At 38.3% G+C, this 16,429-nt stretch overlaps 1 protein-coding gene across 4 annotated transcripts in view; it reads right to left on the bottom strand.

Annotated features, from left to right (window-relative positions):
* The window catches only part of LOC113433565 (testis-expressed protein 47-like), a 46,356-nt gene extending 30,787 nt beyond the window's left edge, over nt 1-15,569 (bottom strand). For all 4 annotated transcript variants that reach the window (XM_087924727.1, XM_087924728.1, XM_026696184.2 and 1 more), the window contains exons 1-3: nt 15,223-15,569; nt 6,571-6,643; nt 5,735-5,841 (exon numbers count right to left, since the gene is read on the bottom strand). In XM_087924727.1, the coding sequence (XP_087780853.1) occupies nt 5,735-5,841; nt 6,571-6,643; nt 15,223-15,486 (444 nt within the window). In that variant the 5' untranslated portion in view covers nt 15,487-15,569. The remainder of the gene's footprint in view (nt 1-5,734; nt 5,842-6,570; nt 6,644-15,222) is intronic.
* Nucleotides 15,570-16,429: the final 860 nt, after the last annotated feature.

The following is a 16,429-nucleotide window of genomic DNA, read 5'->3' as shown; positions in this document are numbered from 1 at the left end:
ACACCACATCATATGGCTGCATTGCTTAGTGATAGCAATCCCTGCAACTTGCCCCAGGATGCACAGGTCATTAAGCAGGAAGAGGCAGGAGTCCTAGCATGTGAAGTGGGACAACTTGTCATGGCCAACTAGTTGCAGCCAACTTGCCGTGGCCAGCTTACCATGGCCAACTAGCACAACCAACTTGCTACGAGACAACTCGCCATGACCAACTCACTACAGGACTATTTGCCATGACATGGGACAACTTACCATCGGACAATTAAACAATTCAATTTAACTATTTAAAATAAATAAAGATTATTTTAATTTTTATTATTCACGTTTCATTTTGTCCATCGTTTGGCATCCTTTCTGTAATGCTTCTATTTCACCATTTCTTTAATATTGGTGTAACTCTTGTTCCACTAATTGTCCTGCAGTGAGCTGGACATGGCAAGTTGGCTGCGGTGAGATGGCTATAGTGTGTTCGCTATGATGAGTTATCATAGACCCACAGGTGCTACAGAGCACCTGAAAAAGTGGCAGGAGTGGGAGTGACCTCTGATCACTTTCTTCATAGAGTTTGCTTATGGGAAGCTGGTTATGTCAGAAATCACAATCGTGACCACAGCTCACTGCAACATCATAATTGTGAGATGGGTAATGAGCACCCTCTTTCAATTGCATGACTATGGGGATGCTGTGACAGCTGGAATTCTGAGGACCAGTCATAAGTCCCACTGATTCAGTGCAACCATAACTTTGAATGGTCTCTGAACAAATGGTTCAGAGGACTACCTGTGGAATACAAGCCCTGTGCCCAAGACACTCTGTTCATTGCAGGTATTCAAGAGATCACCAATGCTATTTGCTCTTTTATTGCCTCATGTGATTAAGTTGATAATGAAAGCAGGCAACATTTAAACAATATCACTTAATTTGCTAAGAAAGAGATTATTTGGGGAACAAGTTGTTTGCTACTAAAATGCATTTTTAAAGGCCTAATTTATAATCCATCTAATGTGACTTCCCAAATGTTTGAAAATAAGATAGAAGAGTGAGACACATGTGTAAATTGTAAGCTGGGATGCTCATCAGGGAGAAAAGCATAAAAAAATGAAAAAGCAACTGTACAAATAAAAGGCTTTAGCCCAATTCATTCAAAATAAAATTAGAATCTCATGAGAATGTCTGGAGACTTCAAAGCCCAGTCATCACCAGAGATCAGACAGTTCAACCAATTGCCTTCAGAACTCTTCTTTAAATTACAGAAAATACATACCAGGTGATCAAATAGCAGTGTTTCTCACTACCAGACTATGGAGAGACAAAAAAAAAAAAAAGAACATGAGAACTAGAGACAAAACATTCAGAACTCCAAAAACAGAAGCCAGCAGGCTCTTGTAGTGCAATCTGATATTTAGGAACAGCAATAGGGTCAGTTTGGAAACCATGTCAGAGCAAAGCACCCTGGTTTTTGAAAAATTTCAATCTTGCATGGGAAAAAATCTCTTTCCAGTCTTTGCCAGTTAAATGAACTATCTCCATCGCAACAAAAGGAACACAACCTACTACATTACCTTTCCTTTCACATTTCAAAAATCTGTAAGTGCCAAGAAGTTTTTCTTACTATGATTCTGTGCCTGTTTAAAAGTGTGCATCCTGTACTTCAAAAGTAGGAATAGTCAATATGTGAGAAAAAAGTCTTTTTTCTCTCTGAATCATTAGCAATCTTCACTTATTTCAGGGCTAAATGCAGCTGCCAGGGGAATGCATTCCATAGCACTTCAGCAACCCGAGGGACTACCTTCTGCATGCCAGAAAGACGAACCTCTTCTTCAGATTTGAAGACCAAAGGAGTTCCTAATAGGAAAAGCAGCTCTTTAGGGTTTCAGCATAAAAACAATAGCTGACTTGTAACTCTGGTATATATAGAGTTGAAGAAGTTTCTTGGATGAGAAGTGAAACATCTTCAAAAAAAACCCCAGAAAGTTCAGTTGCCTCTTGGAAAAAAAATAGCACCTTTGGGACAACCATGACCGGGATGACTGAGAATCTCCATAGACATGTAACGATGCACTACATTTAGGTTCTGGGACAGGTCTCTATTAAGATAGAGTAGAATTATCAGGGGTATCAAACTGGTGGCCCGGAGGCCGAATGTATCATGCACAGGCCACACCCACCCCAGCTCCACAAAGAGAAAAAGGTGGCAAAATATCATGTGACAGCAACATGACAGCATGAGTTTGAAACCCATGGAGTGGATGGTTAAGTAATTTTGTAGTCCCCTCTCCTCCAAGGTGAGAGCAATTCAGTCCAGATAATAGTATCAATTCAGGGAGTTACAACCCCCTGGGATTACAGTCATCCACCTTTCCAGAAATTGAATGAGGCTAACAGATACATTTATCTTTCCTGGGTCAATCAAGTATTTATCACTTCCTTCTATAGAGTGGAGAGAGATATGAAGGTATCCCCCATAAAGACTATTGATCACTTCCAATTTGTGATTTAGAAATTTTCATTTGCAATTTAGAAAGCACAAGGTGCAAATAAGCAAGTAATAATCCTCACCTCTCCACACAAGTTCTCTACCAACTGAAAACAATTCAAAATAGTAGACAATTAATGAACTTACATCCCCATGATTTGTGCAATACTGAATTATAAATCAAACTTAATGTAGTCAAGTTTCTCTGCAAAGTATGGTTTATGATGAGCCACCCATTGTTCCAGATCTTCACCTCCTCTAACATCTTGATGAAGGAGATGCCTCACAGTATATAAAAACATTAGCTGTTTGGTGTGGGTGCACTGATGTCAAAGAAATAAGCACTCTTTTCTATTACCAATGCTCTGAAGTAGGTCTCCAAATGAGCCTTCAATTGGGCTCACTCTGATCTATCCTGACAATTTCTCCATTTGGTTTCACTGATGCCATGTCTGCTTCATTACTCTCGGCTTCCACAGTAAACCAAGGGACTAATTGTGAAGAAAGAAATGCTTGGAAGTTATAGTGTAAACGGATCGCCTCCATTATTCTACAAATCAATCAGGGTCTTGAAGGTGAGATCATTTTAACCAGCCCTCTACACCTGTAAAAGTTTGTTATAACCGCCAATCTAAAATGTACCACGGAATGATGCATAGTAATTGATTTTCTCGAAGATGTTATTCTCCAAGACCTGCCTAAGGTAGTCCCAGAGAGGCAATCTTCCTTAAAATTACTCCGTGGTCATGATGCAGCCTCGTGACAGTTTTGCTCTTAAACGCCAGGTCCTGAGATCTAGTGCAGTTTTCAGCAGATGACTCCTGTTGGGAGTAGACAGTTGAAGATCTAATCTTACAAGGAAACTGTTTGTCTAGGTAGTAAAGCAGGTAACACCTAAGCAGATGGATGGAGGGAAATATTTTTCTTTTTCTCATCTAGACTGTAACTAGCTAGACTTAATGGGCTAAGCAACAACAGCTTTCCCTGGGTTATTTTTTTTCTTTTTCTTTTCTATTTTTGCTTTTAAATAAGAAGATTATTTTTCCTCTGCGTCAGCAAATGTTTTCTAGCAACTTCTTCTAGAATACAAGTTTTCATGTTAGAATTAAACAGGAACAATTTATCTGGGCTATAAACTACAACAGGTTAGATAGAGTAGGTAGTGTGATAAAATGGCTGTGACTTAATTGGCTCACCCCCAAAGATGTAAATAAGAAGAGGCGGGAGAAGTATTTTAAGTGTTGCTATAATTCCAGGTTTACTTCCATTTTCAGGTAGTCTTCAAATTACAACACTTCATTTAATGACCATTCAAACTGCGGGAAGAAATATCCATCTGGTTCAGTTCCAAGCTGGGAGAAAGGCACTGGAGACAAAATGGAGGCTGGAGGCTGATTGGAAAGATGGTTTAATAATGAAGCAAAGCACATGGGTGGTTCTGGTGCAGCTGAACACATGGAGTTAAGAGTGGGGGATATTTATACCTTCTGTTAGGCTTTACACTTGAACTTCCTGTTGTTGTTCAAGAACATGAATTTCATTGGCTGTTGTCAGACTCGCATGGGGCCATGTACAAATACTAGGGGTTTGTCTGAACTAAGTTTGGTTGAAGTTTGCTGGGGGTGGTGCAACTGAGATGATGCAGTGAAGGGGCTTAAGTTCTGGTCGGGCAATTCCTATTATGGCTTACTGGCTTTGTCCTGGTTTGGATCTTGAGTGAGGGTATTTGCTTATGAGTAGAGCCATCTATGTCTTTATCTCTTAAGTGCTGACATCTGCTGAGTGCTATTAAGAAAGGGTGGGTCTGCTTTCTCCCTCTAAAAAACTTCTCATCCAGGGAAATATAATATTCTGCCTTTTTACTATTTCTCAAAATATTTCATTCTTCTGGGAAAGGAGTGGGTGCTAACATTCTACAAAAGTTACAGCAGCACTTATGAGCATTTTCCACACTTACAACCATTGCAGCATCCCATGGTCACATGATCAAAATTCAGACTCTTGGCAACTGACTCATATTTATGTTGGTTGCAGTATTCTGGAGGGTGGGGCAAGTGATCACCAGTTGCTACTTTCTGACAAGCAAAGTCAATGGGGAAGCCAGATTCACTTAACAACCATGTCATTAACTTCAAAACTTAAGTAATTCACTTAACAATTGTGGCAGGAAAGGTTCTAAAATGGCGCAAATTTCACTTAACAACCATCTTCACCTAGCAACAGCAATTTTGGGCTCAATTATGGTTTTAAGTTGAGGACTACCTGTATCCAGCAATCCTTTCAGGCACCAGACACAATTATTGAATCTGATCATGATTTCATGGGTAGAAGTTCTTGTTCTGAAATCTTGAGAATTAGTCTATTCAATATCTGTGCAATGAACATGTGTAGGTAATGAACATGTGTAGGTACATGTCGAGTTTCACCCATTTGTGCAGATCCTGAAAAGCTAGTTGTAACTCAGTTTTCTCCTACCAGTTTAAGTTCCTTGGGAATAACTGGTCTAGGAATATAGGGTTCCTCGACTCTCTGGAGAGGTTCAAAGACTGACAGAGTCAGTCCTTCAAGGTACTCCTATGATAACCAAGGGGTCCCAAACGTGTTTTTTCAAAAGGAAACTGGACTTTCTTGTTGTTGTTTTCTTTGAAAACATTTTGCTTCTCATCCAAGAAGTTTCTTGGATGAGAAATGAAACATTATCAAAGGAAAAAAAACCCAAGAAAGTCCAATTGCCTTTTGGAAAAAGCATCTTTGGGACAACCATGACTTGGATGATTGAGAATCTCCACAGACATTTAACCAAAGGGTCAAAGTTATGGCAGCTAAAACTACTTTTATTATAAGATTCCAGTAACAGAATCCATCTGTCTGTCTGTCATCATTGTCTTCAAGATTCTTCTTTCTATTCTTCAAGGTTACGCTCACAGTCTATGTGGCATTTACTTGCAGAGGAAAAATTGAGGCAGTTGCTAGTTTCGCTTGAAATGTTTCCCATTCACTACTCCAGCTTAGCTGTTCTCACTTCAAGAAAGCTCAGTGGCACCATCTTGCCGCTTGGGGCTTCTTGAATAATGGTGCAGATAAAAGGAAGCATTGAAAAAGCTATAAATGGATGCTCAAACTGTTCATGAATGTGGGTGGCATTCCCACAAAATTCTCATGTTAGAAACATTGCATTTTTGCTTATTTTACACATACACACAGATACATACGCACAGACACACACACACACACACACACACACACACACGAACTTACCTCTAGTATGTGTATAATGTAGGTAGGGTAGAGAAGCAAGAGGCCAGTGACCCCTACTCCCTGACAATACTGGCGTTGCAAATTCAGAAACAGCTGTTCCCAGTACTCTGAGGAGAAATGAGGCAAGCATAAATTCCCTTCACAAAATAATGGGTCTGTGTGGTGATGCTATAACATCATAGGCTTCAGTGTTTATTTTTAAAAATAGTTACAGCAAGGGGAGGAGGGTGCATAAACACAAGCATAGCAACAAAAAAATATCAAGAAATGTCTCAGAACTTGCTGCATTTTTAAAGACAGATGATAGCTTATCATCAGCTGGTTAGTAAAGGCTCCACTTTATTCTGGTGATTGAGTCTCCAGGCTAAAAACTAGGAGACTGTGAGTTCTAGCCCCACCTTAGCCATGAAATCCAGCAAGGTGATCTTGGGCTAGTCACTCTCCCTCAGCCCAACATGTCTCATTAGGGTTGTTGTGGAGAAAATAGAAGGAGGGAGGAGAATTAGTTACACTTATCATCCTGAGTTATTTATAAAAACAATGAAAGTGAGATATAACTAAACCAAACAAGGTCTGAGCTAGGCCTCAACATTCTGCAGGGGAAAAAAATGGTCCTGGAGCTACTTGTTGGAAGCTTCCTCTGCCCTACACTGCTCTACACTCTTATTCAAAGAGTTTGGATGAATCTTGTGTATTTGAAGGGCCTTTCGAGCCAGCTGTTGGCTCTCAGAAGCTCAGGATGTATTTATTAAATCAACCCATTCCATTCTAAAACTTTCTGACAATGATTTCAAAATGTTCTTGAAGAAAGCAGTAGGGAGATTTTTTTTACTTACCGGCCAAATACCTTTTATCAGCCAGGTCTGGCGAGATCTTAGCCAGAAAGATCAACCTGTGGAGAAGGAATTTCTAAAAGACAGAGAAAAAAGGGGCTTGTTTTTTAACAAATATTGTTGACAGAATATATCAATCAAATCAAACCATTATTATAGCCAAAGACCAGCAAAAGGAGGATGGGATATAAAGAATTGAAAAGCATAAAAGATAAATCAGAATAAAAAATGACATATCAAAACGTAAGAAATACAAAACAACAATCTAAAAGGAATTTTAAAATGAACTTAAAGGCAAGGATAGGAACAATTGATGGGTGTAAAGATGAGTAGCAAACTAAATCCATAACAATACAAATCACTCTAAAATAACTAGCTACGTGCTCATTAAAACAGGTTTATGGCACAAGTTGTTTCTGATGGATTTTAAGCACTGCTGTGCACAACCTGGCAACGTTGTATGTTATAGCAGTATTGACATCTGAAAACAGCAGGGAAGTGTAAAATTGTCCTGTGCACCCTGAATATTTATGCAATAATGGTGAGAGGAGACTACTATGAATGTCTCTATGCTACAGACACTAGAGAAGTACATGCTCTGTTGTTTCTGCTTGTCCAAAGCCACAGGGGCTTTGTCTCTCTCGCCCACCCCATTTCCTGTGTTGGCCTTCAAGGACAGCTGAGGAGAGGGCATGACTTGGGTCAAAGTAAAAGCCCCTCAGGTTGGTTAGGAATTTCAAAGCTAGTTAAGTATGCTATTGGGGAGGCAGTGTGTCTGTTGTGTTCAGTGGCAATAAAAGTTGGGGACCTAGTTAGGTCTAATTGGCATTCTGTGATTGCTTTGACTTGATTGTAAACCCATGCTGAATAAAAGACCTGGGGAGAAGCCCAAGGATGAATATTAAGTTGTCATTATCTTTTTTCATATGGACTGAAAATCATCCCTCACAATTGGTGGGGAAAAGCCCGGGGGAAGGGGGAGGATAGTCTGAGCCAGTAGTTGAGTTTGGTCAGGTCTAGCCCCTACTCCCATGAGGCTTGTCTCTAGTCTCAGGGGAGCATTAGAGATAGATTGAAGAGTTGAAATTAGAAATTTGGACCTGAATCATTCTAATGGGGCAAAAATGGCCCAGCTGGGCTCCACAGGTAAATTGTGCTATTGGATTGACTTTGAATATTGCAGGAGTGCTGCAGGAGTGTAGTGGCCACCTCTTCTTTTGAGGAATCTAAGGATGGCAGATGACGTTCTCTGTGTGTTTTTAGCAATCTACCCCCATGGGGTTTCCCATTGTTGGCAGAATGTTGGTCTCCTCCCAGATATATGAAACAGGAGACCTTCTCAGTCTTTTATTTATTTGTTTGTTTGTTTATTTATTGATTTGATTTGACAATCACTTACAAGATAATAGGTATAAGTATAAACATGAGTAAGAATACAGGAAATAGGTACGAATAAATGGGGACAATAGGACAGGGATGGTAGGCACGATTGTGCACTTATGCACTTACAGACCTCTTAGGAATGGGGTGAGGTCAATAGTACATAGTTTAAGATGAAAGGAGTGGGGATTAGAGGATGTAACAACAGAGTCAGGTAGTGCATTCCAGGCATTGACCACTCTGTTGCTGAAGTCGTACTTTCTGCAATCATGGTTCTTGGGTCTTTTGCCAAATGCCATGATTTTGGTTTTCTGATGACTTCTAGCTTGAAAGGCCATGTTAGTGCTCTCAGTGCTCTTTGAATGCCAACAGGAAAGCACTGCTGCATCATCTGCATTGAGTAAAACAGAGATGTATCTTCCAGCTAGTTTTGGAGAATGAAAGTTTGTGTCAAGGGAATGGGCCACCATGAAATTTATATAGAAGTTAAATGAGACTGGGGCTGATATGCAGCCTTGCTTAATGCTTTCCTTTTTATAGGCAAAGATAATGATTGCAAGCCCTCAATCCTTGGGTACTCAGTGATGTTGCTACAGGCAAAGAGGGAGGCTGACAGGAAATAAATGTTGTTATGTTAAGCTGCCCAGACTTATGTTTTAAGATGAATGGACACACAAATGTTTAAAATGAATGAAATAAAATAAATAAATATATCATCCATGTTGCTTTTCACGCAGGAAAGAATAAAATTTTACTTATTTAAACACAACATTATGGCTACAAAATGGCTTTGATAAAATATCTTAATAAATTTTATTATGAAATATTTACTTCAGGCTGGCTCAAAAAAGGTCAGGAGGAGGCTTTTCATTTCATCTACAAAGATTGTCCATAACAGCATTTCTCAACTTTGGCAACTTTAGGAATTGAAGTCCACATAGCTTAAAGTTGACAAGGTTGAGAAATACTGATCCGGAAGATGGGTGGACACACAGATGCTGAAGATAAATGTTTATTTTAAATCATTCTTCAGCAATCTAGTACAATTTTGAATAATAATAATAATTGGTCAATTAAAGGTCTTTAGAATTGCCTTTATGCAAATATTTGATTGCCCTTTGTTTTTTAAGCTTACTGCAACTGTTCAAATCCAGGTCTTTGGGTTTGTTTATGGTTCAATGTATGCTACATACCCAGAAAATGGCTCAATATAGCCAGTGAGTAAAACTTGTGTTGAAAATAGCTGACTCTATATATTCAGGTATCTTCCCATTGCTTGGCAACTGCCTCATTCTGTCAAATGATTGGGATAGTACTTGACAAATTGCATTTTTGAACTTATGACAAGAATAAATGCATTTGTTTATCATGTTTTCTAACTAAAATAAATAAAACAGTGAGAAGCTCATTTGTTTTGAAAGAAGCCTGCTCTGGATGTTTTTTCTGATCCTTCATTTGATAAAAGCCTTGCTTTGTACCTTGTACCTTGTGATAATTAATGCTCATCTCTTCTTTACAGAATATGTAATGTATATATTATACTTGAGCTTCTTCCCTGAAAGAAAAATATGCATTGTGCTAGTCATCCTGCCTTCTTATGGGTCTAGCCTTAAAGAGACATTTTAGCTCATTGTTCATGCAAGGGCTGGCTGAAAGGACATAAAGTATGCAACCCTTTTTTCTTATATTATCTCCTACCATTAAAACAGAGCTTACCATGATCAAATCCTTTCTACCTTGGCAGTATTTGATGTATAGGCACAAGAACCTTACTAGCCCCATAAAAAGAGTATGAAATTATAAACATTTATCAAGCATGCCATTTGACCAATCCTATCCATGTTTACTAAGGATGTTACAATACTTTATTCTCAAATAAGAATAGATAAGATTCAATGTATTATAATCCCTAATATTGAATGATAAAGATGTCGATTCCATTGGTTCAGGGCAAGGATAAGCAACCTTTTTCAGCTGATAGAGGTATTTGGAAAGCTGATGCACAAAAAGATTGCTGTAATTGAGCATCACTACTCATTCAAAGAACAAACAAACGAACAAAACCAATAAGAGGGTTGAGATAATTCTCCAAAATCGTATCTAATGTATCCCCAAATCAGCCCCCTGCCTTCCTTTTGTCTTTTGATTTTCAAGCAAATAACCACTGTTTCAAAAAAAAAAAACTCTCTAGATTGTGAGTATCATCCTTTATATTTTGTTACAAATGCCCCATTTAATGTTTAGAACTATTTATGTAAGTAAACATGATGACAGAGGGAAGTGCATTATGTGTTGGTTTACTTCAAAGACCTCCTTGTTGGTAGGAAGACAGCAACAATATGTTGGCTTGCAGGGTATTCTTTAAAGCAGAGAACTTAGTTTGCACTGGGTTGTCTAAGCATACCTGGGGTAAAACTAATTTTTGTTGTCGTTGTAGTATACTGAACAAAGTCCATCACAATTGATGGATACTGTCTTTACTATTAATAGAGTGTGTTCCAAGTGGCAAGGGTATTATTAAAGCTGGTAGTTAGGAGACCAGAGTCAAAAAACAATACAGATCAGCATCTATGGATCCATGTGGTGATGACCATAGCAGATGGAAGGCTGTGACTTGAAATGGAAGGGTATTGATAATAAAATCAGGAATTAACAACAATACGAAAGAAAAAAAAATAGATATGTTGTGTATTTGAGAATCCAAGAGAAAAGGAAAAAAACATAATAAACATGAATGGAGACGGCTTGATCCTGAGCAGAGGAGTTGATGAATACATGCAAGGAAGTGAAGATGTGGCCTGAGTTATGAATGAAGGAGTTGATATGAATGTTGGAAAGTATGAATTTGTGTGTTCTAGATTGTTGTGACAATGTACAAAGTAGGAATTCAAAGGATGGTAATAGTTGCATGCTACATTCCAATAAATAGTAATAGTAGAAGAGTTAGGAATGAATATGGAAGAAATTGTGCAACATTGATGGGAAGCTGACTGTTAGGAGACATGAGCAAATGTTTATTATGAATATAGAAAATTATTAAAAGATACGTGGATGAAGATGAGAGATTCTGCGTATGGAAAGTTACACTTTTTAATATGCTGAGGAGAGCATCTGTTTTATGGGGGTAGTGAACATAAAATAAAATGAATAAATGAAATAATCTAGATTGAAGGTAGAAATGCAAGGAGAAGAAATATAAGTCTGTGTGGAAAAGAATTAAAAGATAGATTAAACCCTTAGTGACACAGGAATGTAAAATGTAAAAAAAGAGAATGTGTAAACTGCTTGGGAGAGACTGAAAATATGTTAGAGTGTCAGAGGTGTCTATGTGATTAAACTAATGGGAAGCATGACAAATTATATTAGATGGAACAATAAAGTGAAAAAGGCTGTAGATTAGGGAAAAAAATCTGCTCAAAATTAGACAAGAGTAAAGCAATGAATGAGAGAGAAAAGAATAGTTCCAAGGAACAGTTAAGAGTAAAAGAGGAAAATCGGAGAACAATTTAGATGGAAATAAACAATTTGGAGATGGGTAAAGAACTAAAAGAGAAGCCTCTAGCAAAGTGAATGGAATTAAAAATACAATTATCTTTGAGGTGAAACTGAATTGAAGGAATGTTAGGAAGAGTTTAAATATTTGTGTGGAAGTGATAAGTCAAACAGCGGAAGGGAAAATAATGCTATAAATGGTAGGGTCCAAGATAAAAAATAATGATGAAAAGAAAGTCATAACGTAGATGAAAATATTGAAAAATGGTAACACTGCAGGTGTAGCTGGCGCACCTGGGGAAATATAATAGGACTGTAGTTTGCTTTTGAATTAGCTGTGGGATCTGGTGAAAGTGTCTGTGAAAACTAGATCTATTCTTGTGCCTAATGATTGGAAGACTGATGTTATCATTTCTCTTTATAAAGGGAAAGTTAGCCAAGAGTGAAATGCGTAAATTTTAGACGGTGAGTTAAGTATTCTGGGAAGACCTGAATGAAATGGTAGAAAGAGGAAGTGCAGTGAGACTTTGTGCCAGGCAGGATGTGTGCAGACTAATGTTTTGCTCTGAGAAATTGAGAAATGTGGCAAAGTACCTTTGTTGATTTAGAGAAAATCTGTAATAAGGAGAGTACCATAGGCTTGAATTATGGAATGCTTTGTTTCACTAGAGGACTGAAGAATTGTAGCTGAATGTGATCAGAGTGATACTTGATGAAAGTGAGGCATGCATGAGAATTATAACCTTTCCTGAGTTGGCTAATACATGTATGGACTATTACATAAGGAACAGGAGTATTTATCTTGGTGTGTGTGGGATATGTCTGCATGTTTTAAATTTTGTAGAACGATGGGAACGTGGATGAAAACAAAAATGAAGACATACAATGGCTGTCTGCATTGGCCTGTGACATGCACAGTTTGGAATAGATTATTGGCTTCTTTGACCAGGCTGTGGGTTACCATATTTTTTCTTCTTCTCACATATCCTTTAATTAATATAACTATATAGCAATAGCTGGCATGATTCCCAAGTTTAAAATACTAAAGATCAGAGGAAGCCTTATGTAGCAGACCTTGCCCTTCAAATATTTGGCAACTGAAGAAGAGAATGATGCTTTCATCATTTATGAACATTTATTTTGGACATTTTGTTGCCATAAATAAGTGTCTTTAATGAATCAGAATTTAACTGATTATTAGAATCTGAAAATATTTAATAGTAAGCTAAAAACCCACAATCCATACAGATTTCATACTGCATATTATTGTTTAGCGTCATACTGATTTCAACATGCTGTATTTTTCCAGAATGTGATTATTGAGAAATGTAGTATGGGATTTCCCAGCTTTCCTAATATGGGTATATTGGATATTTGAAAACAATATTATGGGCATTGCCACAGTATAGGGTGGATGTAATCAGTTACAAACACTCCTATAACAGAAGGCAAAGCATTGGGGTGCAGCGGCCCATTCCTCAGCAGGTAGCTGGATAGACACTCAGGAAAGTGTCACAAATACATATTTACTTCTGAAGAGACCCAAGATGTAGTTGCATATGTGAGTAAGGCTTACTTTTCTCTTGGTTATCTTCAGCAAGGGAATATAAAGACCTAGCAATGGTTTCTATGTTATTCTTTACCCACCAACCTCTGAATGAAGAGCTGCAATATGATATATCTCACTTCAGCCCATACACAGTAAAAAATGCCATTAAAACTTGGGATCATCAGCTTTTATGTACCCTGGAAAGGAAAATTGTTGTGCAGAGGGATGAAGAAAGAACCAAGTAGATGGCAGTTCCTTTTGAACCTAACCTCAATCTCATATTCCCAAAGTAGAATGACAGAAGTAGTTATGCAGCTCCATTTTTCATCATGGCATTGAGCGCTGCATTGTGTGACCTTTGTATGTTATGAGGAAAGAGTAATTCTGAACCATCAATAAAGATCCCTCTTCATTTTGTAATTGAAGATGAGTAGATCTCTAGGTGGGATTGCCTTGAGATAATGCCTATGATCTGACAAATGGACAATCAATAGTAAAGATCATCCTGTTGTGTTCCACAAAGAAAATAGAACCTCAGCTAAGCGCTCATGTTGAAATCAGACTTCTCAAAAAAAAAAAAAAAATTGGAAAATTGAAAGTTTCACAATAAGAATTGGTAATTAATTATAAAGTACAATGTGCTTCCCTTGGGAAACAAATTGTATTTTGGTTTTTTACAAGATATGACATAAACAAGCAATTTCATTTCAAAAACTGGACATTAGAGGGACAACATTTTAGGTAGAGGAAATATCTACAGACTTGTAAGTTAATGCAAAATGCTATGGCAACAAAAGTATTGGAGACTTTTGAAGAATGGAATCAAAAAATAGTAGCCACAATATCAACTATGGCAATAATAATGTCTGCTTCTGTGGCTAGATTATGACCAAAAGATGTTATTGAAGAAACAATGAATGTAAAACTAATTTTATCTGTCATGATAGAGATGACAGTGAAAATGGATTTGCAGCTGTCAGGCCAAATGAATGGCTTAGAAAAAGATGCTTCACTGAAACTAGAAAAGAAAGGAGCTGAGGTTTTAAATTGCAACAGGGAAATACAGCTGGCAAATTTATATTTACCAACAAAAAAATAAAGGGAGACTAGTCTAGATCTATTTCAAGTATTTAGATCTCGTCAGCTAGCCATACTCTTCTGGGACTTAAACCAGGGCTACTTGCATATTAGGTAGATGTATTAATCAGAGGTGGTATTCAGGAGGTTCTGACCAGTTCTGGAAAACCAGTAGCAGGAATTTTGAGTTCAGCGAACCGGCAAATGATTCTGAGTGGCCCTGCCCCCATCTATTCTCTGCGTCTCAAGTCCCAGCTGATCGGCTGGGTCTTCTTTTGTTGCCCTGCAGAGGAGAACGGAGCTGGAAATCAGGTTAGTGGGGTGGGGAGGGAATGGGATTTTTGCAGTAACCTTCCCCCAGGAGTGGGGAGGGAATAGAGATTTTGCAGTATGCTTCCTCTACCAAACCACACCCACCAAGCCATGCCCACAGAACCAGTAGTAAAAAAAATTGAATCCTACCACTGGATTAACCTCCAAGCCACCGGCTCTCCTGGCTTTGCTGGCTATGTCAGGGGAGAGATTAAGTTTTTTTTTTTCTGGTGAGACTGGCCACCAATATTTTTTTATAGATAAAGGATAGAACATGGGGTGAAGAGATAAATGCTGGTAATTTTAGAAAAAGAGTTACTAGAATCGTGGTGGCACAGTGGTTAGAATGCAATAGTGCAGGCTAAGTCTGCCCACAGCCTGGAGTTCAATCCTTATGCGGTTCAAGATTGATTCAGCCTTCCATCCTTCTAAGTTGGTAAAATAAGGAGCCAGATTGTTGGGGACAATATGGTGACTCTGTGAACCACTTAGAGAGGGCTGTAAAGCACTGTGAAGCAGTATATAAACTTAAGTGCTATTGCTATTGCTACTACATTGTTTATATACTTTTCTCTTTCTTATATTTTCTTTCTTCTTGCACGTTTTACCTCTATTTTCTCTAAGTTTAGTTTGCATTAGATTTTGCTACTATAATCACAATTGTTAATCAAATTGGAGAGTTACCTTTGAGAACTGCATTCAAAAGCATGCAGACCCTCATCAGTTCTATATTTCCTGCAGATGCGTAATCCTTCCTATATTCCCTCTTCACTGTGAATGCCTTGCACAAACGTCTCCTTCTCCATCCCTTGTAAAGCAATAGCATCCTGCCCTAGAATACTTACGGTATCCTCTGCGCCATGAAGGACTCTATCCAGGAGGAGGTGGTTGAGAAAACTGGTCCTCTCCTCTTCATCTGGTGATTCATCTGGTTTCCCACACAGTTCAGTGCCTTTCTGATGCTTTCTCACAGCTAAAGTGCCTGCATTAAATCTCAACATTGTGACCTGGCTTCTACAAAACCAGTTTCTGAAAGGCAATAGCCTATGGCACAATAATGGTACAATTACCCACTGTATTAATTGCGAGGCAGGCAGTATTCTGGGCATACAAAGCAGTGTGTTGTTGAAGTATGGTTTTTAGTGGCTTAGAAGCAGTGCTAGGCATGCTCAGTTGGTTCTCAGACTGTATTGTCTTTTGGGATTAGCTTAGCTAGATGGGACAGCTGTTGCTCTGGCAACATTTGACATATAATACAAACATCCAGCTCTAGTTCTACCAGTTCAAAACAGGTAAGGCAAGAATTATATTTTTATTTATTTACTTTGCACATTTCTGAACTGCCCAACTCCCTCAAAGAGGGACTCTGGGTGGTGTACAGTACAATGTTAAAATATAAAACAGTGCATATAAAAAATAAAAATTTTAAGACGAGGCACGGGCTTAAAATTAGTTAAAAGACAAAGGGAGGACTTTCAGGGGATATATTCAGAGATACAATGTGGACTGTTGGCATAGATCCAACCAAGTTTGGGCTTCTGGTAAGAGTTAGTTTAGCAGGCAGGGTGGTTTTATTTATCATCTCCTAAGAGTTAAATCTAATGCACTCTGGTTGACATTGAGTAGCTGTAACTATTTTGATGTTGGTTACTCTGAAGTCATGACTCTCCAATGAAGTCAAATAACACATCTTTTTGTCTTCTTTTCACCCTGGCTAGGCCTTCCTTTCTCCACGAAAAACAAGGGAAAAAAAAAGCTCCTGCATGCATCCAAACATTGAATTGACCTTTTCTCCACTTTTGTTCTGACACTTAAAATAGTTTTTATTAAGGACTTGGATGAAGAGATGAAGGGAATGAATAGTATCAAATCTGCAGATGATGCAAAACTGATGGAATAGCTAATTTTTTTAGAAAAATACCCAAAGGTTACGGAGCTTAGAGTCATTCAGAGGCGGTATTCAGCAGGTTCTGACCAGTTCTGGAGAACCGGTAGCGGAAATGTTGAGTAGTTCGGAGAACTGGCAAATACCATCTCTGACTGGAGATTTTA

The sequence above is a fragment of the Pseudonaja textilis genome, chromosome 2, assembly GCF_049901715.1.
Source record: "Pseudonaja textilis isolate UNSWEBS1 chromosome 2, rPseTex1.2, whole genome shotgun sequence".
NCBI lineage: Eukaryota > Metazoa > Chordata > Lepidosauria > Squamata > Elapidae > Pseudonaja > Pseudonaja textilis.
Note: the sequence above shows the minus strand (reverse complement) of the source record. Positions and strands in the feature narration are given on the sequence as shown.